Source organism: Aythya ferina (genome assembly GCF_964211825.1).
Source record: "Aythya ferina genome assembly, chromosome: 1".
Classification (NCBI taxonomy): domain Eukaryota; kingdom Metazoa; phylum Chordata; class Aves; order Anseriformes; family Anatidae; genus Aythya; species Aythya ferina.
Window position 1 is genome coordinate 116,018,211 of NC_140296.1, and position 27,871 is coordinate 116,046,081.

Consider the following 27,871-nt stretch of genomic DNA (forward strand, 5'->3'; position numbering starts at 1 on the left):
AGCCGAAGCTGAGAATACTAATGCTAGGTGAAGTTTTTGACCCCATTTAAATATAACTTTCTCACGATGCTACTTTACAACATGACTTTCAGGAAACTGTTTCCAAGTTATCTCTAACATAAATTTCAATATAGAACTCCATAATATCATTAACCTATTATTAATTTCCCACAAGATTAAAATAAACTGTTCTTGCTTAAAGTCCAGTCTGCACCTCAGATTCTCAGTATAGATTCTTGTCGTAATATACAGATGTTCACAAACAACATCTATTCTGCTCTATTTGTTGAAATAGTCCATAGAGTCACTGAGCTCCACTGTGCTGCTAGTGGTGAGATCACTAGGAACATATGCAAGTATAAGGTCACTGTAAAATTGAAGATCTAAAATACTGTTCTATCAAGCTACCCAAAAAAGGTTATCTAATAAAGCTCAGATGCATTCTGCTGGTAGTTATACATGTGATGTCAACTTCTTTCCAGTGGTTTTATAAATGGACTTTAGCATGTAACAATATATGCATGTAGCATTTCAGTTGCTCCCAAAAGGTGGCAAAGATGGCTAAGGAAAGATAATTTTATTTAATGTCTGCTGTTACTTATTCTGTCCCTTTAAAAAGTCATAGGTATTATTTAGCTAATAAAGCTAAATACGTGTGCATATTTAAACTAATGTTTTTGTGATGCAGCTATCTGTTCCCAGATGGACGAAGTTATAATCCTGATCTGACAGGTTTATGTGAACCCACACCACATGATCACATCAAGGTCACACAGGTACGTTGCGCATTTTATCAGTTACTTTGTGATCTTTGCTTCTCTTACCATCTCATCTAGTAGTGATAATACGCTTTTATTAAAATGTGAAAATGAATTAATGAGAATGAAAATGCGTTGTTGATAGAAGAGCTTAGTTGAAGAACAGGTTAATAATTGTTTAAACTCTAGAGCTAATGGTGATGCCGACAGTATGCCCTGGAAAGTTTTGCTTATTCTAAGGCTCATCTGCATGAGAAATATATTAATGGTTATTATTTTTTTTCCATTATTTATGTTATAGGTTAATGTAGCTTAGAGTCTCCTGCTAATATTAGATGAGAATACAGAAATGAAATCAAGATCAGATTATAGTTTTTAAGCCTGAGTAGGAATAATACATTATGCTGACAGATCCCAGAGGAAAAATATCGTTCATTTGTCACAAAAATACCAGTTCCATGGTCTGTCTTGTTTTCTCTTTGTCCATCGTGCAATTTAAAAGAGAGATCAGGGAAAAGTAACAGGAATAAGTAAGTACCTGAAGGGACTCACTTTCCAGACATTAGAATATCTAGATGTTTTTGTAGTCTTGTTGAGTGACGATGTAATATACTAATGTGCAGATGTTTGATATTCAAAGAATAAGAAATAGTTACCACAAGATGTAGGCTTAATTAAAAATTGTGCTGAAATCATTACTAGTAGGTACAGGTATACAGTGCAGAGCATTTCTCCTGACAAAAATGTCCAGAAGACTTGAGGTTATGTTCAAGGAGAGCCATCAGACTACATACGACTCTTTCAGATGGTTTTCCATTTCTTCAGAGCTGAGTGGGTGACCTACTGAATCTGCTGTAATTGTGCATCACACCTCTAAAAATATTTTAGAAAAGGAGTATTTGTTGCCATTTATGTTATTTCAAGGAATACCATTAGGAAAATATATCTCCTAATTAAGAGAATTCCTAAAACAATTGCTGAAAGAAAACGTGAGCATGTCTACCAGTCTGACTTCCCTCTTTGCTATGCAGAATTAGAATAGTAAGGAAAGAGTAGCACAGAGATATCAGACGTGTTGCACAAAAAGGTTTTTATAGCCTTGTATCCTTATTTTCCTTTCTCAAAGAAAGGAAAAGTAGCTTAGACATTTTCAGTGATAAAACCTTGTTCTCCCCAAGCAAGTCATCTTGTATTTTGAATACACTAAATGAATCCAGTTGATTCTGAACTTGTAGCTATGAAGAAATCATTAGTTAATGCAGAGAGTCTGAAATATGTGAATGTTGCCCTAAACAATATCTTAACTGCAGTAGATTAACACTGCCACTAAGAGCTGCTTAAACTATTAAAAGATACTATAAAACTGGCTCCAGGGCCAGATTGCTGCAGATGGATTCTTTGCAAGAGCTCCGCCATAAGCATCTTTAGTGCATACAGACTATAGCTACAAATACAGACTATTGCTTTTCTCTTTTGCCTAGTCTCTTCTCCGCTCCCTTTACTGGGCAATAGCTGCTTATTTTCCAGTGATCTGGATTTTTCTTACTTCAACCTTTCAAAATTTATTTTTCCAAGACTAAAAAAGCTTCATAGAAATGTTTGATTTCCAGTTCCCCAATAATATACTTCCAAAATCTAGAAAGCTGTTCTAGACTTGAGTTTTATCTATTATTTATTCCACCTGAAGGAGTTCTTGTATCTTACAGTCAGTCCTGCAAGGATACAAAGTGCTGAATGATCTGTGCATGACAGTTGCCATGTCACCTTGAGGGGATATTTGTACCATACTTCATACAAGGGTGTCGTGGTTCCGCTCGAGTGGGCAGCCGAGCTCCACCACAGCCGCTCTCTCACTCCCCCTCCTCAAAGAGGAATGGGGAGAAAATATGTGAAAAGGGCTCAAGGATTGAGATAAGGACGAGAAAATCACGCAATAATTATTGTAACGGGCAAAACAGACTCGGCATAAGGAGATAGTAAGATTTATTGCCTACAACTAACAAGCGAGAGAAGTGAGAAAACAAAGGAAAAAAAAAACAAAAGCACCTTCCCCCCCCATCCACCCTCTTCCACCTCCTCCCCCCGAGCGGCGCAGGGGAACGGGGGAATGGGGGTTATGGTCAGTCTACAGCACTTCTTCTCTGCCGCTCCTTCTCGGTCACTCTCGTCCCCTGTGCTGTGGGGTCCCACCCACGGGATGCAGTCCTTGATGAACTGATCCGGCGTGGGCTTCCCACAGGCAGCAGCTCTTCCAGAACTGCTCCAGATATGGGTCCGTACCACGGGGTCCATCCCTCAGGAGAAAACTGCTCCAACCTGGCTCCCCTACGGGCAGCAGCTCCTGCCAGATCACCTGCTCCTGCGTGGGCTCCTCTCCACGGGCTACAGGTCCGGCCCGGAATCTGCTCCGGCAGGGGTCTTCCACAGGCGGCAGCCTCCATCAGTGCAGGGCCACCTGCTCCACCGTGGTCTCCTCCACGGGCTGCAGCGTGGAACCCTGCTCCACCGTGGTACTCCATGGGCTGCAGGGGGACATCCTGCTTCACCGTGGTCCTCACCACAGGCCGCAGGGGACTTCTGCTCCGGCGCCTGGAGCACCTCTCCCCCTCCTTCCACACTGACCTTGGTGCAAGGCTGTTCTCCCACTCCCTTGACTCTCCCGGCTGCTGTGTGGCGCAGCGTTTTTTCCCTGTCTTAAATATGCTCTCACAGAGGCGCAAAACAACATCGCTTATTGGCTCGGATCTGGAAAACAATGGGGCCCTTCCCAAACATGGGGCAGCTTCTAGATCTTTCTCACAGAAACCACCCCTATGGCTCCCTGCTACCAAAACCTTGCCACGTAAACCCACTACAAAGGGTTATTTATTTCAGTGGGCCGTACTATATCCAAGCTGTAGGTAGAAATCCCTTGTTTCTCAGTTCTCCGGTACATTTTATTAGTCCTAAACTCATACTTAGAAAAGGAAATCTCCATTCTGTTCCCCTTCAGCACTTAATTTCTCCCTTACCATGTTTTCATTATCTTTCCCATACTGCAGCAAAGGAAAAACAGGATGTATGCCTTGCATTAATATAGTACTTACATGTGATAACTCTGTAGAAAACCTAATAGGCACAGATTCATTATTTATTTTATTCTTCTTTACCATAAATTTTTATGTTATTTTTAAAATATTTATGTTTATTTTAATTTGTATTTATTTATATAACATACTATACTTTATTTATAATTTGATATATTACCATATCTATCTTAGGTTTGAAGAAGTGAAAGAGTGAGCTGCTTGGATAACCTTGGTGTGGCTTTTAAGTAGATCAATATCAATATATTCCTTGACTAATAAATACAGTGGAATGAAAAACGGGATTCTGATAAATTTTTGTTACTTGTGGTGTTTAAGTATGTTTTCTACGAACAAATTACAGTAAAGAAATAACTAGTCTTTGTTTTGTTACAGGAGCAGTATGAATTGTACTGTGAGATGGGTTCCACTTTTCAGCTATGTAAAATCTGCGCAGAGAATGACAAGGATGTGAAGATTGAGCCTTGTGGGCACCTCATGTGCACTTCTTGTCTTACAGCATGGCAGGTACACTCATAGTTCAGTTAGTAGAGAAGAGGATGGATTCATCTGTTACATCCCTGTTTACAATGGGGGTACTCTGTTTTACCTTTCTAGGTACTCAGTAAGAGGGTTCAAGTGCTTATCTTTTTAAAATTACACACAATTTTGTGGACTAAAATCTATGAAAAACAAGGTTCCAGGGGTCATTAAAATCTAGACTTGTAGGTTTGCCAAGACATTTGCTGACTCCTGTTAATTAGGAACTATTTCCAAAGCACAGTGTCTACTCAGGCAGCGAAAGCTGGACTCCTTGTGCCAATTCAGCCACACAGATCACTTCAGGATGTGTTCAAATGGAATAAGTGGACAAGTAGCAGCTGAGAATGGATAACCAACCAGACAGGGTTTTATGAGGAGACAGAATGCCTTCTGTGGGAGAAGGAATTAATCTGTTGTACAAATCATGCAGTGGCCTGTGAAAAACAAGCTTGCAGTTCCCGTGTTTCATTTTGATAACATGTAAATTGCTAAACCACCTAGATTTAGATGGTGGTTGGGATAAGAGATGGAGTGAAGAGAAACTGTGATCTCAGTGTCATTCACATAATACCCCAGAAAACAGAGGCTTTCTGGTAACGCAAGTTGTGGTGTCTTGTCCGTCTTGTTCATGAACATACCAGTCTGTGGGAAAAGGGAGGACTTGTACCTTTAGTTCAGCGCAGTTAAACATTTGACTTGGAAATTAAGAACAAAATCAGAGGTCATTCATCTCTGTAGCTTCAGACTTCACCTAGTAGTTGCTTCTCAAACTCAGTCTGTTATAACCTCCATTCCATGTACCCTTCTTCTGTTGTATCTCTAGTTCATGGGGAGAAGTATGTGTAATCCCATTCGTGGGCAGCGTTCTGTCATGGTTAGACACAGCTCTTTGGATACAAATCTAGTGAGAAGAGGTTTAACAGGTTGCCTGGGGAGGTGGTGGAGTCACCATCCCTGGGGATGTCTAAGGAAAGGTTGGATGAGGTGTTTAGGGACATGGTTTAGTGGGTGATATTGGTGGTAGGGGGATGGTTGGACTAGATAGTCTTGGAGGTCTTTTCCAACCTTTATGATTCTGTGATTCTAAGAGTAAACAAAAGCCATTGTTCTGGTCTGTTTTTGACCTGGTTTAAAATCCGTTCCTCTCAATAATTTTCATTCTCATGTTTGGAACATGGCCCAAAGTACTATAGATTTAAACTTTTTTTTTTTCAGATTTCTAATTAAGCAATCCAACACAATGAATCAGAAGTATCTTTTGGGTTTTTCTTCCATCAGTAATAAAGCTGGCTGAAAAGGATTCCCAATTTCCAATTTCTTCCTTCTGAAATTTAGGTTTGATGCTCCAAATGCAAACCCTTCAACTTTCCAAAGATGAGAAATTCTGATAAAATTCTGTTTTAGAAAAACCTAGAGAAGAATATTTGCCTCATTGGTGAGCAACTGATGAGTTGGAGCAATATTTCTTGTTTCAGGAATACCTTTTTTCTGTTCTTGCCAATTTCAAACTGAATGACAAACACAAAGACCTGACTATATTAATCTTTGAGTTAAAATAATAATCTGAAATTCTGAGATCTGTAGCAGTTTGTTGTTGTTTGTTTGTTTGCTTACTTTCTTGGTAGAAAAGAATTGAAAATCCTTGTACTTTTGTTTGCTGGGTGTCTCATATCATGATAGCAGCATGTTCTAGTGTTGAGTCAGTGATGTACTCCAATTTTGGAGACTCAAGAATCTAATGTCCTTGGTACTTTGGCAAATGGCTAGGGATTCAGGAAGAAGACAATAAAACATTTTAGGCTTAGAGAACTGACATTTTTGAAAACATCAAGCTTCATCAGAACATTGCAACCAGCTGTAATTGGCCAGGTACATTTAAGATTTCATTACAAATTTAACTTTCATATAATTAGGGAGACAATGAAGAAATATTGCACTGTAACAGCATCAGCTGTTGCAAGCTTCTGGGCTAGTGTTTAATTGCCAGCATAATGACTCATTAGACATGCCTCAGAGGTCCAATACAGATGTTTTCACTAAGCAGAAAAAGTGTGTTATTTAATAAATTGGTAAGCAGCATCAAATCTGCATAGAATACCAAGGATGATTCAGTTTTTCATCTATGGAAATCAGTTTCTCAAACAAGAGTTGGTTTAACAATCTTCCTTTTGTATTATGCAACAAGATTAAAATTCATTTTCTTACAAAGAAATATGTTTTCTAAAAACTACAGATATGGACTTGATTCTAAAAACATGTGGGCATATATGCAGCAATGTATTGTTCACAATAACCAGTTTCTCAGTGTTCTAAATAATCTGCATAATCTTTCTGGGGGTGTGGACAAAGATGTATGTATTCACACAGAGATCTTAGCTCTCAGTTTTAATTTCTCCGTTATATTCATACTATTGAATGTGAATCTGATGCTGTTATTGGATATTCTGTATGTTTTAGTGATGCTTTTGAAGAAAAAGGAGGGAAACTGCTAGTACAGAACTATTTGACAACACAGATATAAGACAGCCTCGCAAATGGAAAGCTCTGTGCCTTATCTATAAGGCTGCTTTAGAAAATGAGCCTGTAAAAATTTGTATGAGTAAGGGAGGACTTCCGTTCACTTGGAAGTGATTACTTCAGTAGGTCCATAAAACTTGGATACACGCTTTGAGGTAATTGTAAGTGATGCTGACTGGCTTTTTGTAATTAGGATGCAAGACTGCTAAAAGTAGATTACTTAGATCTTTACATACAAAACAAATCCAATACTAACCCTGTAAATAGACATGACTGTTGTCATGAGACATCATTTATACTTATCTGGCCTTGGGATACAGTTCTTCCACAAAACTATAGAAACACCTGTCAGTTTAGTAAGAGCTGTCAAGCGTTCTTGTCAAGCATCAAGAAGAAAATAATGGTAGAAAAAAATTAAAGCTGCGCTTTGAGAAATCAAAAAGCTTTGCTCGCTTGATGACATTTCAAGACAATTTGCTTTAGACATTTGGTAGGTAGTTTAATTTTTGTGCTCATTATAGAATTATAGCATGCTCAGTAGGGACCTTAAAGACCATCTAGTTCCCACCCCCAGTATCTTAGCCACCTGACTACCTGATTCCAAATATGATGCAACATGACTTCTGAATTCAGATTGAATTATTTTGATCTCTCAGAGCCTCAGGGTCTTTTTGGATGTGTTGTTTCATTTTTTTTTGTTTGTGTTTTATAGTTAAAATCAACATTGTGCCTTTAGATGGAAAAAAAACATTTATAGGTGCTTGTATGACTTCTCTCTGATCTTTTCTGTTGTTTCAATCATTAGTGCTCTGAAATGTAATTTAAAGGTCTTTTAATTACTTCTGATGAAAACAAAATTATTCCTGAAATGAACAAAAGGAATAGAAACATCGCTGCTTAAAAATCATTCCACACATTATGCCATTTAGAAATTAAAATTTAAATAATTCTTGTTTATGATAACATAGAATTATAGAATGAATCATTTACATTGGAAAAGACCTCCAAGATCATCAAGTCCAACCATCAATCTGATCTACTATATCCAATCACGAAAACATGTCCCTTAGTGACATGCCTAGACTTGTCTTAAAAACTATGTGACTATAGTTCCTTGTTTCACATAATTTATTGAAAATGTAAGTAAGTCCTGTTTTGTTACTTACACGTGTCAAAAATGCTTTTATCTTTAGATGTTGTGAATATATATTGCCCAATGGTGGAAATGTTGCAGCCATGATGGACTATATGTAGTTTCTTCAGAGAATATGAACTGCATGATCTAAAGCTCTTTTCCATTTTCTAACTTAAAATGAAAAACAAATATTTCATATTTAATATTCATATTTAATATAGAAGATATGTAATAGAATGCATTGTCCTTGTCTACACACCGCACCTTCTTTCCTCTGAAGAAATGTGAAAATTATGATCCTAAGAGGCAAGGTGTTACTTCCTAATCTATAATACTGAGACAGTTACCATTTTTGAAGCTTTTTAGAGATAGCAGTTACTTTTTTATTAGTTATTTTTAAATGGAGCTTAACATGTGGAAGACAGACTGTTTTAAAAATACAGTCATTTTACTATTCACTATAGTGAAATATCTATGGAACTGTTTCCTGTTTACTCCAGTGTTTCTTTACAAGCTCTTACAGACACTGGAAAGGGCGTTTTTATATAGAAAGATAGAGATAGTGACCGTATATTTTATATACTTTTAAAAGTACTTGTGTTTTTATTTTTATTAATATATGTTGTTGGTTTTTTGTCTTGCTCTAGGAATCTGATGGCCAAGGCTGTCCTTTTTGCCGCTGTGAAATCAAAGGAACTGAACCAATCATTGTGGATCCCTTTGATCCAAGGGATGAAAACTCCAGGTGTTGCAGTATTATTGATAGCTTTAGTATGCCCATGCTGGACTTGGATGACGATGATGATAGGGAAGAGTCTTTAATGATGAATCGCTTGGCTTCAGTCCGAAAGGTAAAATTTCAAATATTGTACAACAGTTAAAGCTGTATGTTTGTAAATGAAGCTGCGGATGACTGTAAACAATGATAGGCTACATTTCATGCTGAAGGTTTCAGCAACTCACTGAAAAGTTCTCAGGCTGAAAAAACAAAATGCTTTGATATTGCAACAAGAAAACTGACACTGAATATGAGAAAAAAATCCAGATTCTCACCTGATGTGAGCAGAGTTACCTCCGTTTATAATGACGGAAGCATGAGATTGCAATAAATTACTCTTAACCAAAATATGCTTTACGGACAAGTCCCTCAAATAACACAAATTTTTCTCTATACAAATCTATTATCACTTTTTTGCACTTTTGTACTTGTATACACATGCATCAAATGTTTTAGGATTAAGCATGAATTTCTTGATTAGTAATAAATATGAGTGCTTTGTAAAGGTGACTTGGAACCCAAATCATATTGCACACAAAGGCCGTTTTATCACACCTCATGTAAGTTGTTTATATTTTTGTCTGTAACATAAAATCCATCTCAGTATTCAGTACTTTTAGAGGTAAAAATGTATTTGAAATTATTCATAGTAATATTGTGTTTTGGAATGGTTTTTGCTCTATATTCTGTTCCAGGATCTTTAGATATTTGGCTGCAGATTTAATCACTGATAAACAAGCACTTTCATCAACAAAATTGTACTTTGTTTTCAGAGTTCACCACTACATTTTAGGTTTCAATAATGCCATCATGGGCCATGCAACACTGAATTTTACAGTGCATTTTCTATATTTTACTTTTTACTGAGGTCATCTAGATTGAATACTTGACTTGAAATTAATTCTGTAACACCTGACTCTTCAATTTCCTTATCATTGTGTTTGTTATTAAAAACGTGTTTTGCCCTCATATCTGAGAATATCTGTCAGTTAATATACATAAGTCTGATATCCTTGCTAACCTCTCAAGTCATATGAATCATTCTTGTGTTGTGTATTTAATACAACATGGCCTACTCTTGGAACAGTTTATCCTCCTGCCTGGATTTAAATTGCAGTCTGCAGCCAGACCTTTGTGAGATAGCCTTGAATTGATGGACTTTTATAACACTATCACTTCCACGATAAGGCAAAAACGCATTATGCTTTTATCAAAAGAAGGAACAGTAGGCTTCAATAAAAGAAGTCTTGTTTTCAGTATCTACCAACTGCTTGACTACTTAGGTTCTTGCTATTTTTGTCATTAGATTAGTTGTTCAGTAGAAGAAACCCAGTAATTATCCCTGAAGTTTAGGAACATGGTTTTCCACTCCATTAGCTTTTTAAAGTCCTTACTTGAAAATCTTGAATCATCCAGTCATCTGGTGATTTTCAGCTGCTTTTGTCTTCTTAAACTTGTTACCAAAGCATAGTTATGCTTTCAACCTCACCACCAAATGTGAAATGTCATCATTTATATACAATTTTTGTAAGTAATGCCTTCTTCAGCCTTGTCTATTTCTTTTAATCATCATTTGTTGTTCTTGTCAAACAGTGTTTCTTTTTTTCCTCCGTGACATTTTGTTGGATTTTACCCTTTTTGAATTTTTCTTTTGTTTCTTGTTAATGCTGTAAATATGAACATGGTACTGCCTAATGACTGCGTTGTAGAGTCATTTGATTTGTTGAAACAATGGAGATGAGAGGACAAAGATAATCATTTAGTTCTTGTAGCCAACTTAATACTGTTGTTAATCTGTAATCCCAGTGAATATATAGGTTGATTCTTATTTTAATTCAACTATTGTCATATGCTTTCTCAACATAAAACTGTTAACCTTTGAAAATCAAATAGGATGATTTTGTCTCAAATCACCTTGCTAGACCACGTGGTATTGCAGAGAAAACCTTGTTGCAGCATATCTGGCTAATAACGAGTTGCCATGTTAAACCTGATAGATGAGGAGAGTTCCAGGGACACGAGCTCACTGCTGAAAATGACTGTAGGGCTTCAAGATGTATTGCAGAAATTTGCAAATCAATCCTTATTGTCTTGAAAGACTAAAGGGAGAGTCATTGTTAAAATGTTTCTAAGCTTTTACTTCTAATTTTTGCTGCCTTAGAGATGTTTACTTACTTGGAAATATATTCACAATGCAAAGAGTAGTTGCAGTAAATTCATTTTAGCCTGCCTTACGGAAGCACGCACAGTCATGTTCATCACTGAATAAAGGGCCTGGCTGGGTTTTTATAAGTGAGCTCTTTTGACAAACTGAAAAGCTTAAAAAATAAAAATAATAATAAAAAAAAAAAAATCCTACTTTTTGGAATTGTCATTAATGTGTAAAGAAGATTATAACTTTATCACCTGCTGTACCTCTATGAATTATGAATATAAGTTAGTTATCACAAAACTACCAGCTCTGCAGTTTATCACTGTATCTCTGAGGCATACTCATAAACAAAAAGGGGTGCCTGAATTAAATCCATGGGGGACCTCAGACTTGAAACTGCTTTACGGAAAAAAATAATCACAAAGCTACATATCTATTCTTTAATGGAATGAGTAAATGGATTTACTTCAAGAAAAATGATTCATTCTTGCTAGGTGTACATAGTAGCAGATCAACTGTATCAGAGGCTTCAAGGAAATCCACTGCAATTAGTCTGTTTATCTGCCTCATCAAGCAGCTTATTTTTTTAATTTCCAAATTGTCTTCAGATAATTCGTTATGAAACAAAGACAAAGAGTGGTGCCAAAACCTCTGCTAATTGTCTCATCACTGAGAAATTTCCAACACTATGCTATCAGATTAGCTAATGCAGTTATTGCTTGAAGTGTTCTTTTTCTTGGTTCTGTAACGTTTTTCCTAACAAAGCTTTGTTAGCCTCACATGTCAGGAAACACACATTAAAAATGTGCAGGTTACAGGTTCAGATAAATGTTTAAAAATGATGTTTCTAATTTTAAAGAGGGCATTTGAATGTCAGACAATTTTCATTATTCCATACTCTGTAATATTCAATTGTCCTGATAAATTAAGCATTAATTATTTGCCACTTTACCTTGTACAAGAACTGACTTTATATGCTTCTTTGGAAAGAAAGAAAACAAGGATAGTGTGTAGTGTAGAAGTCCTTGTTAAGAGATAATAATTTTGAATTTATAAGTGATAATTATTTGATCCAAATAACATACTGATACTACATGAAAACAAAGAGGAAGGCCCTAGCAGTATAGGAGACTGAGGTTTTCAACAGCTTAAAGTAAATTAAGATTCACTAAGAGTAATTTCTTCTAAAACTAGTTGAAGTTACCTTGTCTGGGAAGTTGCCAGCTTCCCTGAAATTAATTTCCTAGCTGTCTGAGTGTCTCAAAAATGGACTTTGATTCAGACCATTACTTAAAAATCATTATAAGAAGTTGTCAAAGCTGAAAACCACTGTTTATAATTACTAGGCTTCTTACAGAGTAAGAAGTTCAGACTTAACAAATCATGTCAAAAGACCTTGGTTCTCAAAATATGGGAAGAGACTGTTTTGACCCCCACGCCCCTCCATTTCCCATATTTTTAAGTTAAATTTTGTGGTAATTATTGTTCTGAGAAAAAAAAAAAAGGGGGGGGCTCGTATTAAATAATAACTTTTTGACTTCTCATTTTTTATTTTTTAAAAAGACTTCAAATAAGTATCCAGGCTTTTCCTTCAGCTGCATGCTCTTCACATACGTATGAATTCACGGAATCATGGAATATCCTAAGTTGGAAGGGACCCCCAAGGATCATTGAGTCCAACTCCTAGGTCCCCCCCAAAAAGCACCCGAAAAATCAGACCATGTGTCTGAGATGGTTGTCCAAATGCTTCTTGAACTCCATCAAGCTTAGTGCCGTGACCACTGCCCTGAGCAGCCAGTCCCCATGCCTGACCACCCTCTTAGTGAAGAATATTTTCATAACACCCAGCCTGAATGGTTTATAGGAACTTAGTAAACTCATACCACACACCAAGATACTTATTATCTGCTTACTTTGTAGTATTTGAAAGAGGAATTAATGCTGAGGGGCAGCGTGCCTCCCTTCGTTAAAATATTTCTTACCAATTCCCTTGGGCAATCAATATGGTGCTGACTTCTCCCAGCTTTAACTCCATCTCCCTGCTTTGCATGCATTTTGTTGGGTCAGCATAGGAGAGATCAAATAAAGAACAAGGCTATCTATGTAAAACTTGTTTACAGCTATCAGTATTAAGTGATGTAACTTTATATCCTCGTACAAATGTTCAAATCCTGATTATACTAATCTACGTAGGTCGCAACGTGTCCTAATGAGAAGTAACAGAAATGTGTGTTACTCTCATCCGATTATAAATGAAGAAGCTTTAGGGGACAACGTGGAAAATGAAAAGTCCATTTTTGGTATACGACTGATTGGACCTTCTCAGATGTCTCATTATGCAATCTGTAAATTAGTGAGTTAGTTCCAGCAGCACACTAGCAATCAGGATAATAATCCTGAGTCAGGCACTTGGTAGGGTTTATGTTGAACATACTTTGAGCATGTGTCTCTCTGGCAGAAAGATGTTTGAAACTAAAACTCTAGATTCATTATCCTGCCTTGACTAATTCCATTAGACAAAGCTTCACTAGAAATTGTAATCAATGTCAGAAGAGGCTTAAATTCATAACCACTGGGGACAAACTGATACCAGTATTTCCCAGTAATAGATTCATCTGATTGAATGATGCAACTGTGCACCATTCTGCAGCCCCATAGTGAAATAAGTCACAGCTGCTTGTCCCTTGGCAGCAGTCATGCCAACCAGATGAAATCCATGTCCTGAGAAAGGAGTCTGTGTTCTTTTCCTTAATTACATCTTTATTGCACAGGTCTGTGTTGCAGCAGAGCCCCTTTGTATGCTGAACGTCTGTCTTCTGTCACTGCCAGTTCATTTGTATTAGTTTTTGTCTTAATTGCTTGCTTGTTTTATCTTTTTCTCACTGTGCTATTCTCGTTGTTTCTTTATTTCCACTGAACAGAAAATGCACAGAAATCTCCAATAGGTGACAAGGACTAATTTAAATATTTTCTGCTTAGGGAGTGTTTTTGTTGTTTTTGTTTGGTTTTGTTGTTGGGAGAGGTTGTATTCTGTGCTAAAAGATGTAGTTATTATATACCTCTATTGATGTCCCAGCAATCTCATGAAACACAGCCGTCTTCTTGGCCAAGCTGTTAATGAACATCAAACAACGATGCAGCTAGGCAGGTTGGGTGGAGGACATAAAAATATGTTTCGTTTTGTTTTATAATGGGAATATGAAGGAAATCTGATGCTGAACACTGACAAAGATCTGTTTGTTGCTGGGGGATATTATTTGTTTGATTTATTGTTAGTAAGCATAGCTCTAAACAAGGAAACATGATTTTAAGTTTCTCCCAGCAAAGCATTCTCTCCTACTTCAGCACCCAAGCAGATACATGGATTAAGCTTCCTTGTAGGGCAGAGTAGCTGTTATTTTTTATCAGCTATTTTCTTTCTTTTTTCTTCACGTAACTCATAAGTTATTAACTTGTTGGCTGGCATTAGTTACCTTCCATCAGTAGGCAGTGGTAGTTCATAGGACTTAAAGATTATTTTGCTCTTCTGAAACAAGGAATTGATGTAAGCTTAAATTGAAGGCCTTTCGCACAGTTAATGCTTTGAAAAACTTCCTTTTCATTTTGGCAATTGTAATTTACCATCCGTGGAATACGGTGGGTAGAAGTAACTAAATACCAAATAAATACGGAACAGAAAGTTTATCACATAGATGAATCTCCTGTTTCAACAGAGTTAACAGCACGACAACTTTTAACGATTTTGAATTTTAAACGAATTTGCATATCGCTCTAGTTTTTCTAATTTGCCATTACATATTAAGTGTGTCATTCAGCGATTTGTTTCCATAAATCTCAGAAGAACATCAGCCCCCAGTAGGTTTTAAATGTGTTTCTGTCCCTGCTGGAGCTGCATTGTTGTTATTGCAAAAAAACATGTTAGACTGGCGGGCTGGGCTGGCTCTTTGAGGGAAGCGTGTATCATTTTCCCCATTGATTCCTTAGAGCAGAACTGTCTAAGAGAAGGTTGCAGTAGAGAAAGAGTGGTGGATATTCTTAAAATGCTATCAGTAAAATGTTGTTCTTTTAGCTGTGGGTTCACGTGACTACATGCAGTGTGAGAGCTGAGACTTTGTTAGGTTGCTCTCATCGGAAGTCAAGTTAGTTAATGTGATCACACAGCAATTTGAACACCTGAAATTCCAAACAATTTTTACCAGTCTGGTACTCTGTTTTCAGTATTTACGGTTTACTTATTCCTTGTTTCCAACCCCTATTACATTTAAGATTGTTTTAGTTCTTCTGCAGCAATTCCCAGCTGACTGAGGCACAATATGTTATGCAACACCGTAAATGCAGAGACTCGCTACAACACTTCCTTTTATGTTAAATAATCGTGTCTTTTTGGAGACGTGAGACCTGCTTATTTGGTTCTATTTCAAATGATTTGGGAAATAAATTCATGTTCTGTCTGATGCTGAAGCCAAAGGATTGAATGTATTATATATTATGTGGCTCTTGGCTTTTAGGAATGCTTGGTGGAGGTGTAACTGAACTTTGAGAACTAATGCTATTCAGTGACACAGTGTTTATTGTGCTGTTTAACTGATGGATGCTTTCTGTTAAGGAAAATGAATTGACATTCAGTTTATAGTCAATTTATAATTCTGGTTGCTCAGGCATGCTTGTGAGACATGTATCTAGCTTAGTTATTCAACTAGTTCCCTTTTCACAGTGTTCAGTGAGGCTGAGCACCTCGCTGTCAGTCATGTGTTTACCCTCATGGCCTTCCAGCCAAGGTCAGGGACATTCACCAATTAAAGGAAACAAAGACAAATTAAGTGCTGTATTCAAGCATTTAATATGAACATTGTGACTACTTCTTCACCGAAGAGAAGCTTGGAAGCTGCTGGTAGCCATGAAGGGCGTGAATTTTAAATTGCTCTGTCTCTTTAAATTGAATATTTAGTTGCAACACTGACCTTATACCTTTAGACCAAATGATAAGACTGTAGTGTCACAGAAAAATCATTCTAGCAATGGAATTGAACCTCAGCCTTCTAGCTTGTCAACGCCTCTCCACTCCTCCCTCTTTTTTTTTTTTTTTTTTTTTTTTCGCACCATGTTATCCAGTAATACCGTGGTGGCTTCTATTTCTGATGGAAATCTGGCAGTAATCCCAATTTTGTTTAGAATAGCATATTACAGTAAGATGTAGTACACAGAGCATTGAGTAAGGAGTTAGGGTACTAGATCCTTTTCCTGGATCTGCTTTAGAATTGATGAAGGTGTCATTTTCTTTAATATAGTCAGTATATGTAAAGAAAGATAATGATGACTTTTTTACCTTCTTCAAGAACTGCCTAGTCCCATCCCTGTCATCAGTATGGGTTGTACGGTGTTGGTGATAAGAAGCTTATGATCAGAAGGGGAAAGTTTTATCAAAGTGATATAGCTTAGAGATGGATGCATTTTTGTGAGCAATTTTATGTGCTTTCTGTAAGAAGACAGCAGCCTCTATAAGCCAGATACATAGTGAGAATACCAGGATGCCTCAGTGCACAAATGACCAGAGTCTGACGCCTGCTGTGAATGTCTTCCAGCTACCCTGTCAGAGAAAATACAGAACATCATAAGCATCTAGCTTTACTTACAATACACTGATACAATTGCAGGGGGTTCACAGATGTGCCTTTAACTTATTTATGCAAAAAAATAAACTGTGTGTTAGAACTCACCCAGATGAGCAGTTACAAAACTGGTTGCAAAAATGGGTGGAGCCTAGACTAAGGGGTTGAAATCTTTGATTCTCATTGTTTTATAGCATACTTTCTTATTTTTAAATAGTTTAAAAACGTGTCTTGAAAGAACACTGCTCAACTTCCACTGTGCATATGAATTTGAAAAAAAGTAAAAAAAAAAAAAAAATAAAAAAATCATGATTTGTCACTTGAGGAAAATATTCAGTCTGCATATCATTAGCTTAGTATTTTGTTATGGTAAACTGAACTGTCCTAAAATGATTTTTCTAAGTCAGCAAATAAATGAGGAAGGAAATAACTGCTTCATCTACTGGTTTGCTGATGATTTTCCTTTTTTTTTTTCCTGAGTTTTCAGAAAACATGCATTCCTTTTTCTGTAGAAGTACGATGTGACTATGCCTCACAGTTAGCAGACAATATCATAGGCATTCAGCTTTAAAAAGTCACACATAGAATTTTGATAATGAAGTACTCTGTATTAATGAAAAGGTTATCAAGAGTAGCAGTACTGCCACAATATCTCTCTTTATATTAGTGATTGTTTCTTTTTGTGGGGCAATGATTGGAATTTTAATCACAAGTTAATGTGGTTTTGAGGTAGAATGACTTTTAGACTTGTTTCAGTTATCAAGAGCTGAGTACCTATGCTACTATTAACTAATAGTAGTGAGGGTGTCCATTATGATAAATTACTATTAGTAAATACTTTTCAAATATCACATGTCAAGTCGTGGAATTAAAGTCGTATATTTAATCATCAGATAAATTCTAATTTTCCTGTCTTGAAGTGCAATGAGAGGCAGAATTCACCAGTGACTTCCCCGGGATCTTCCCCTCTTGCACAAAGAAGAAAACCACTTCCAGACCCCCTGCAAATCCCACATCTTAGTCTTCCACCTGTACCTCCTCGTCTGGATCTCATTCAGAAGGGAGTAGCACGGTCACCATGTGCCAGCCCAACTGGGTCACCAAAAGTAAGTCTTATTGACCATTATTTCTGTATTTATGAGTATTGAGAAATTCTGTATGATTGTTTTCAAGGTGAGCTTGCTTGTTTTGGAATATTGACTATTAGGAAATTTTCTGCATGTACTCTTTTGCAGGAGTTTGTCCAATAGACTTTTAATTCCCCGTAGCTTAGAAAAGCTTTAGATTAGATCCACATTGATTAAGTCACCTAAAGACTCTTATCTCCTTTGGTTGACTTTGGAAATACCTGTCTGCATAATAATTTACACAGTCAGATTATTACAGCTACATGTGTTGGTCAAATGTGACCTGTTAATCTGATGGTTTTGTTGCACTTGGTTATGCTCTGACATTGACATCAGTTTGACACTGCTATAATGGATCAGTTCTGTAATAAACCCTGATTCGTAAAAAAAGAAATAAAAATTTCCTGAAAGTAGATTTAAAAGAGATTATCTCATTAAAATCGCATGTTATGCTCTGGTGATGATTTATACTCCCAAAGTACTCCAACAAGAAAAATACATACAGATACCCTGCTTTCAAAACTTTGTGGCATATATTATGAATAATGTTTTAGGGGAAATATTAATGATTCTACAGTTAATAAATTGTATGCTGTGTTTTGTGAAACTAATGATACTAAAGAGTGATTTTTTGAGGGGGTAAGCATGAAGGAAAACAGCTATATTTGTTACTTTCTGTTATGAGTTGATCATTTGTTGTAATTGCTGTATATTGAGAGGGAATGAGATTACATTAGGTCTAAAATTTTGATTTTGGATGGTGAATTCAAATTCAAGTTTAAAACGTGAGCTGAAATCTGTGTGCTCATAATATATATCCGGTTTGAAGTACCATGTTTGTTTTTTCAGGTTTTTACCTCAAGCTTGCAAATCAACTTTTCAACGTTCTGATGGCTTATAATTTAGAAGAGAAAATAGAAGTTAGAATGGTGTCTTTATCACGCTTCTTTAATCACTTTTTTACCTTATACAAGGGAAATTATGGCACATCAAGAAAATAAGCTGGATGTCTGGCACATCTATTAAAATGTATTTTACAATAGACTATTTGCACAAAGTTTGTGGCTTTGAATAAACAAACAAACAAAAAGAAAATTAGGAATACTGTTAATATTGCTCTAAGTTTTTCAGTGAAATTATTTCAAATCTATTGTTTGTTTGTTTTTTCCATTAAAATTTTCTTTTGCATATTTAAATGTTGTAAGTATATAATATTTTTGGAGTGCAAGGGGAACAAGATGGAGGACAACAAAGAATTGCAAGTGCATATTTCAAAACAAACAAATGGGCAATTTGTTCCACCAAAAATACTATTTCAGGCAAAAAAACTTTTATTTTTCTGTAATAGAAAACAGCTACAACAAAAAATTTGGACCCAACTGTTTTCTTGCTTTCTTAACAGTGAAAATTAATTAGCATCTTAATTAAATACTTATTTAATATACTGTCCTATTTATGTTAATAGATGTGCGGGTAGAATGCCTAATTGTAATACAAGGAACATGTTGAGGTGCTGCCCAAAAAATAGTGATGGGCAACTCTCAAGTGAAGTGAGACCAAATAATATTCTTCCTGTAAAAATTTTTGTGTCCTCACTCTTTTTAATTGGTAATATTATGCAGAGTCCATGAAAATTACACCTTCCTTGAGAAATAATCTTGTGTTTATTGTTGTCACTGCTGGTAGGAGGAAAACATGTCCTGAACACCTAGAAAAACCTGTCTCAAACATAATTTCATAAAATGCTTTTAGTAATACACTCCTAATGCGAATACTCTGTTTTTTTTTTTGTTTGTTTTATTTTTTATTTCTGCTTTTATAAACTATACAGTTCTGTATATGTTTTCTTTCTGATAACTTGGTTTTCAGCTTTTTAGTATCCTACACTTAAGTTTGAAAAACATTTTAGCCTTTATGACCGTTCAGTTCTGAGAACGGAAATCACCTTTTCTCTGGCAAAAATTGTTTGCAGATGAACTAAATGCAAACATAAATACATTATAAATATGTTACTTGAAGAATTGAACTGTGGTTCAAATTGGTGTCAAACAATGCGCATCATGTAAAGAGTGAAGTCATCCCTTGATATATCAATGAAACCAAAATATTTGTTTTCTCCTTCCACTTGTGTCCTCATCATTGCTTTTTTTTTGCTCATCACATGTCACTAAGTCATTTGCCTTTGGATGTGATCCCCCCTCCTTTTTTTTTTTTTCCTGCATCAGAAGGTCTGTTTTTCCTAGCATTCCTTAGAATCCATTTCAGCTTGCATAGTGAAAAGACAAGACTAACCTACTGGCGAGTTCTCTTCTGATGCGTTGAAAATATCTCAGTTAGGAATGCTAAAACTGTATTTGATCATGAAAGGAACATGAATGCCTATATGTAACTTTTTTTTTTCTTTCTTTTTTTTTTTTTTTTCAATTCTGGTTTTGTTTAGTCTTCTCCTTGTATGGTGAGGAAGCAAGACAAACCTTTGCCAGCACCACCACCTCCCTTGCGTGATCCTCCACCACCTCCACCAGAACGACCCCCTCCAATTCCACCAGACAACAGAATAAGCAGACACCTGCATCATCCGGAAAGTGTGCCTTCCAGAGACCAGCCAATGCCCCTTGAAGGCTGGTGTCCCAGAGATGTGTTTGGGACAAGTCAGTTAGTAGGATGTCGAATAGGGAGTGATGCTTCTCCCAAGCCAGGACTGACTGCAGTTTCCAACATAAATGGAAGGCACAACCGTGTAACTTCTGAGCCAGGATTTATGAGGAAACACAGACGTCACGAGCTGCCTGTGGAAGGTGCCAAGGTATGATATAAGCTGAATGTGTTGAAGCCTAATTTGATACCCTACAGCAGTATTGTTTTGCATTGTCTACAATACTACTTTATATTGGTCAGTGATCATGGGCTGTTTCTAAATATTTCCTGTTGCTTGTAATTAATAAGTGGTCCATAAATAAATGGCTTGTTAAATAATGCAATTTGCAAAGCAACAGTATGAGGGTCTAAGTTAGAATTCAATTTTAACATAGAACATTCTAAAAATGGCTTGAAGACAAAATTCTAGATTTGCTATATTCTTTTAGCAAAGGATTTATACAGTTGGTGCATAATCTAACTTCAGTAACGCAGCATCTCAGGTATACTTTTAAAGTGTCTTATGCCAAAATGATTTATACGTGTGATGATGGGAAATAAATGTTCTGGTTACTTCTATCATAGGTAAGATAAGGACTTGGTAACCCACCCCTTCAATCTGTAAGATATATAGTATGTACACACGATATATACAAATATACTTAAATGCTCAGCTATATTGTATGCATTAACATAAGCTTAATATGTTAATGGTCAGGTGGTCTTGTTCACCAATAAAACATTATTTTCAAAAAAGAGCATTAAATTTGCGATGATGTTCAGTAATTGAAATGATCTAACCTGCCTTGATCATTAAAAAAAAAAAAAAAAAAAAAAAAGAAAGAAACAAATGCATCCAAAGCCAAGCTAAATGTAGAATTATTTATTTTCTCTTTACAGCTGGCAATATGGGCAGCATCCTTAAAAGTGTGCAGGGGCACAACTCCCGTATTGCATTGTTTGATTTGGTATTATCATCAGTACTTTAAACCTTATTCAGGATAATTGGCATTGTGGCTACCTTTTTATTTTTCAGTTATTTACAGTAATGCACATATCATTAACTGGATTATTCTTTCTTTGGATTTAAGTCAGAGCTCCAACTGCTCAAGTTGAATGTTTCTATAATTTCTCTGTGTCAGTTCTTGATTTCTCTTGGACAAATGTCCAGTGCAATGTCCAATAATCCATTTTCAGTGCTGAGGGTGCTTGGAGTTGTCACTTTCAATCTTTTCACTGGTTCTCTAACTTTGTTTGGCTAGGAGGCATCTGCTTGTCACCTAAGAAATATGATTGCCTGTCCTTAGCTGCACTGAATAGTGTGTATGTCTGTAACTATGGTGTTTATTCTTTCAAAAACCAAAACAACGACAACAAAATGAGCATTGTTTCCATTCATTGATTGAAGATATCTTGGAGAGAAGAGTGTGGAGGGGTAGTCCTAGTATTAGTCAGTTTCAGATAACTTGCAAAACTTTGTAGTGTTGGGGAAGCCTGGAGTTGAAAAGAAACCAAATGGTGGTAGCCTAAGAAAAAATTCATGGTTCTGCTCTAATCGGTTTTATCAAAACAGCTCAGTAATTTATTCATAGTGCAGGTTATTAACTCACTTTTTTTTTTTTTCTGCTCTATTTTTACTTGAAGACTATATAGTTTCTGCTAAGTAGATTGGATTTGAAGTTCTGATCACAGCAGATAGAAATCACTTTTTCACTCTTTGCTTTTTTTTTTTTTTTTTTATCTCTTTTTTTTTTTTAGATAGATATTGTGGTTATTTTGAAAGCATGTTACTGAAATTCAGTTAGTATTGGTAAAGACCATTGATGTATGTGATGAAAGGTGCTTAAGAATTTCATGGTAGTATATATAATCAGAATATTATTTTTTTCAGAATTAAGGCAAAAGACCAAAATTTTACTTAGAGCTAGACTGTTGTTCAAGAAGCTATAGTTTTTCATCTGCTTTTAAAAGGATACCAGGTTTATACCTTCATAGAGCCATATAGCATTTGAGTTGTGATGAGGCACAGAGCTGAAGCTGATAGAATGAATACTTCTCAAATCAGAATAACCACTAAGTGTGGAAGTGGCACTGTACTGCTGAGAACATATATAGGTATTTCTCTAACTAAATGCTGTCTGCAGGTAATAAGCCTAAGCCACTTGTTTACATGGAGAAACTGACAACTCTGAATTACCATTTGAGGCTGTATGCATATCCACAAGGGTAACATTTCATGATTTTTCATCCCTTATTCATTTATTTTAATATAAACTATTTGCTATTAGTTAAAGACAAGAATCAGGAAGATGATCCTGCAGGTACGGGGTGAATTATGGCAGGTATTGCACTATGGAGTTTTAAAAAATATATACTTATCATGCTGTACCTGTTGTTTTCCCTCTGTACTTCATCTCTCTCACTTTCAAAAGTTTCAAAAGTTACAATCTTGAAATCTTAATTTTCCCCTAAGTGGCTCAGCTGTAATTGAGTAGTCCATCTACTAATTGTGACATGAAACTTACTGTTCTGGTAAGGTTTAAAACTAGTATGTTCTACAACTCCTGAGGAAAGTGATCTGGAACAGGTATGAAAAGAGTCATTTCAGAGTACAGCTCTGTTGTGTGAACTTCCAGAAAAGCCTTTATGCATAGCCTTTGAAAAGCCTATTTGTGATTTTTAGGTATTTTCAAATGGTCATCTGATAAACGAAGAATATGATGTCCCTCCACGGCTTTCACCTCCTCTTCCAGCTGCTTCCACCATCCCTAGTATAAAGTAAGTAAACTTCATCTGTAAAAGAGATATGTTAATTAATGTTAGACAACAACACTGATTCTCTGGTGATAAAAGGAAAACAAAAAAAAAAAAAAGAAAGAAAGTAAGAAAATGAACTAATGTTGAATACTTGTTGTTACATTTTCCATGACACTTTTAATTGTTTTTACAAAGGAAATGTAAATTTTATTGATTAAGTAGGAGCAGTTCTAATGTTAATTTAACATACGACATTTTATATCAAAAGAATTAATTGTGGCAGATCTTGCTCATAGGAATTTGACAGTGGGAACAGACCCTGTCCATTTTTCTTTCTATTACTATTGAAGAAGTATTTTGAAGAAGTATATTGAAGAGCTATTTACCACAGATGAGAGACTCTAGGAAAAGTGCTGTGGGTAAAGACCGTGATATATGTGTATGCATTCTATCTCTAATGTAGTCATGCTTTCTGGACTTTCTACACATGGAGGCTTTTTTCATGTAGTATCTTTTCTTTGTGGTGGTTAAAAACAAACAAAATAACTTTATATCCATTTTAAATGGAGTCTATCTGCCTGAATTCCAGAATGTGTTTTCGGAAATCTTGTCATTTCAAGTTGCAGACTACTCTTAGTCTTCCAGTAATACTACTGTTTATCAGATGTTGCCATGGATAGCAATTATCTTTGGACTCCAAATCACACAAGATTTTCAACAGGAGTTTTGAGAAAAAAAAAAAAAAAAAGAAACAAACTTTGAAGTGCTCAAAAATCATATTTTGACTGTATTTTTGTAAGGAAATAAGAGCATAAAAACCACAATAGATGATATTATCCTATAACTTCTTTTCAGTGTACTCAGTGTAATGTCTGCTGCTAAGTAAAAATGACTGTGCAGTCAGTACCTACTAATACTGAGAATTCTCTCACTAGAATTTGATTTTGCCGTATCTTTAGTACCCATTCCATTGCTGTTCAGGTAGAGGTAGCATTAAAGACAAATATATTTCAGCATTCCATTAATATGCTGATTTTTCTCTTCCTGAGCTCTAGAATAAAGACGAAGTGTTGGCTTTTTTATTCAGAATCATATGCTTGGGAAAGCTATTGCAGAATTGAAGTTTTGCATGTTTGCTTTCCATTCACAAGCAAATTAGAACAAATATTTTTTGTAATTGAATGTTGAGATGTAACCTGATTGCTGTAGAATATCATGAGAGTATGAGTATCTCATGTAATCAATCCCCTGTATAGATTTATCTCCTTGGACTGGCTGCATCTTCCATGATACATGTAGCTCCTGGGATGTTCTGCACCCTAATGGTCAGAAAAATAAAGCAATGACTCTGATGAGCACTCTACGTACTTTAATATTTCAAATGAAATTGCTCAATTCTGAATTGGGGAAGATGTTTATTTTTCTAGTGTTAAAATAAGAAAACATTGTTTCATGAAAATCTCATTTTTTATGTGTATTTTTTTTTACAAATGTAGCCTCGAATCAAAGTACAGTGTTATGCAGTGTTCATTGGAATGTCCACAATATATCACAATAGTGTGGGCACACACAAATCCATGTCAAGTCAATCCAAAAATAAAATTTAACTTAATAAAAGAAATAAGTTAACTAACTGAAGTCTTCCGAATAGAAAACTGACATATGCCAGCAGAAAGAAAATGTTCAGTTGCTAAAATGAAGCCTCATACTTTTTTCAGGAAGAAATGCACTTCCATTTCTGTTTTATGTTTTTACTTGTACCTTTAAAAAAAAAAAAAAAAAAAAAAGGACATTTAAAATTTTGATTTTTAAAATGCAAAAACTATCATATATAGCTTGGGGTAGGAAGTTCAAAATATCTAATTAACAGCTACTGAACTGTCACATTGAATGTCTGTTATAATAAAAAAGTGAACATTGTGTCTTGCTTCTTGAAACACTGATATGCCCATTCTAAATTGATTTCAAATTAAGTTTTTGTTACCACTAGAAAATACCTTTGTTAATCTATAAGTAGCAAAATATAGGCAGAAAAATAATAAAAAAGCAATCTTTCTTCAAAAATTCAAATTCAAATTAAATGAGTTTAATATTTCCAACTACAGTAAAATGCTTTCAAAAAGCAACCTGAGTAATATTAGCATTATTTAATGTGAAATGTTAGACAGGATATTTTTACAGAGTCATTTTCCTCCTGTAAAATTGACTGCATTAAGCCTTCATAAATATGTTGAACTGTATTTGGTCTGAAATACTCTTATTTTCCATAATTGTGCTACTGCAATCAATCTGGTGCATGTTTCTCATTTTTTTTTTTTCCTGCTTTCTAATCTCTGCAGAATTGTGGCTTGAAAGCTAGTTTGTTTCGAACAGCTCAAAGGCATTCTATTTTTTCTAGTTATTTTCATAAGTCAGTCTGTAATTTCGAAGGTTTAACCAAAGGGTACATTGAGCAGGTATGAAATGCAATAATGAGGTAAAATGAGCCTTAGTTGAAGCTCTAAGACATCCGTACTTACTTATTTGATCATTTTTTTTCTGAATAAATATGAGATTGCAAATAAGACTTTTTAAAAATAAATTACATTAAGATAAAATTGCTAGTGTCTTTTTCTGGAAACAGTGCTGATTTATTTTCATTTTTACTAAATTGGTTATTATTTCTTATACATCAGTAATGAAATGCTGGGCTCATGTTAACTAAGCATCTGATTTTTATTTTCCACTCAGCTGCTGTGCCTACCTGTGAAGTTTTTTTTTTTTTTTTTTTTTTTTTTTTTTTTATCAAATTGCTTTAATTATGTCAGATAAATTGTTTTTTAGCAATTTTGTTCAAATTGCTATTTTGTTCTCAAAAAAAAAAAAAAAAAAAAGTAAAACTTTAACATCAATGTTACAGAACAGTTCTTCCCCCAAACTTAGAAGTTTTCAAGGTAAACAATGTTTGTTTTATTCCCAGTAGGCAGGCCCCATTTTTCTTCATCAGTTTAAATTGGTCTCCTTGTTTCAAAAGTGCTTTGTACTGCAGTGGTATTTTACCTGAGAGCCTCTATTTCTGAGTATGTAATGAGACATTCAATTCTATGTACCTGTTGTATACTATATTTATGTTTGGAGTATCTAGTTGATTTGAGCTGGTTGAGGAAAAGTGCATAGAAAAGTATTTCTCCCCCTGCTGTCCCTTTTATCCATGCTACCAAACTTTGAAGGTGAAGTCATTGTTCCATTGAGGAAAGTGGGGTTGGCAGTCGTGGCTTCCTTGAAATTGGTCTTTGCTGCGGTGCTTCTCCAGGGGCTTGTAGAAGGAGCACTGCTGACACAAGGGTTCCAGGTACCTGAGAAGGGATGCTCTGCAGGACACGTGTGCTAAGCTTGACAAGTCAGTGAGTTTGGTTGCAGCATCCACTCTTGAATAATTCTCCTTGAAAAAATTGTGTACGCTATGAATGGGGGCACACTGCTTTAATATACACTTGGGTTTTAAGGGTAAAGCACGCACAAGGGAAGTTGTTGTGGAGCAGGTGGTAAGTGTTGACTTGCTCCGTATAACTTAACATCTCTTTTGCTGAAAAACAGTTAGCTTGAGGCCTTGCAAGATTAAAGCTTTTGTTTGTACACTATCAACTAATACTGTGTATAGGGGAGGGTCTGTACAAGATGAATTGATAGCAAGGATCTGATGTCTGTAATGTACATGTTATGGGTCAGTAGTTCATCTAGCTACAGTCTTGCCCTGTGAATTTGAACAGCCTTCAGCAATTGGAACATACAAGGGGCACTCTTGGAATGTCTTGTCTTTCTGTTTAATTTGAAAGGTGTTCAATTTGTGCACTCCTCAGTGCAAATCAAAGTATGGTGAGTGGGGGAGATTGAAGAGATTCCTTTCAAAGGTACAGTCTGATCCAGACTGAAATACAGGGACTGCAAGTTCATTGTGTCTAAGCTCTGTGAGTAGGTTTACCAGTAAATGAAGGAAGGGGAATCTTTCCCTGAAATACTTTTAAATGAGTGTGTTGTTGCTTTCCCTGAAGCTCTGCTAGATTACAGCTGAGCTGGACTTGAAGTGATTTGACAAAAATGGCTTCTCATGTCTTTTCCTGTTTTGCCTTTGGTGCTCAGTAGGATAAGATAGATTGACATCTAGCCTTCTGTTCAACAAACCAGAAAATACAAAGTCATTGCTTATCGGAATGCAATTCTGACTTTCAATTTAAAAATATTTCCACTTAAGGAGTAGGGGAAGGGAACTAGAAAATATTGCAATACAGTCTGCTGGTCAGCGTGCAGGTACACAAACCTTCTAAAGACATAAAAGTAATAAAGTTTTTTGAAGTGTAATTATAGAAAACCTCACCAGATTATGAAATCTGTACATAAATGGATTTGCCTTCTAAAGTTATTAGATGGTTTTGTGTAGAACAGTAGAGTTAATCCTACAAGAACAATAGAGAATTAACAAAACAATTCGATATTGAAGAAATTTCAGTAATGATGGAGAAAATGGGATATACTAATAAAGCAATGCAAAAGAGGTTTGGAGTCAAGTATTAAAACTGGATTGTAAATTGGAAGAGCAATACAATTTTTTTAAACTATGAATTGTGAAAAATTCATAAAACACAATGCAAGTATAAGACAATTTTAGGACTCGAGTGGAGAGTATATTAGTTATGTGTTAGCACTCTTAAACTTTTTGCTGCTTTACAAATCAGAAGCACCTTTCTAATATTAAACATGTAATATATACAACATTGCAAATATTTTCCATACTTTAAAGACAGCAAAAGGGAGAC

At 35.7% G+C, this 27,871-nt stretch overlaps 1 protein-coding gene across 4 annotated transcripts in view; it reads left to right on the plus strand.

The window, feature by feature from the left end:
• Nucleotides 1-27,871, plus strand: part of CBLB (Cbl proto-oncogene B) — a 136,013-nt gene that overhangs the window by 87,493 nt on the left and 20,649 nt on the right. For all 4 annotated transcript variants that reach the window (XM_084535667.1, XM_084535669.1, XM_084535668.1 and 1 more), the window contains 6 exons: nt 689-776; nt 4,220-4,351; nt 8,666-8,869; nt 17,478-17,663; nt 20,125-20,490; nt 23,005-23,099. In XM_084535667.1, the coding sequence (XP_084391793.1) occupies nt 689-776; nt 4,220-4,351; nt 8,666-8,869; nt 17,478-17,663; nt 20,125-20,490; nt 23,005-23,099 (1,071 nt within the window). The remainder of the gene's footprint in view (nt 1-688; nt 777-4,219; nt 4,352-8,665; nt 8,870-17,477; nt 17,664-20,124; nt 20,491-23,004; nt 23,100-27,871) is intronic.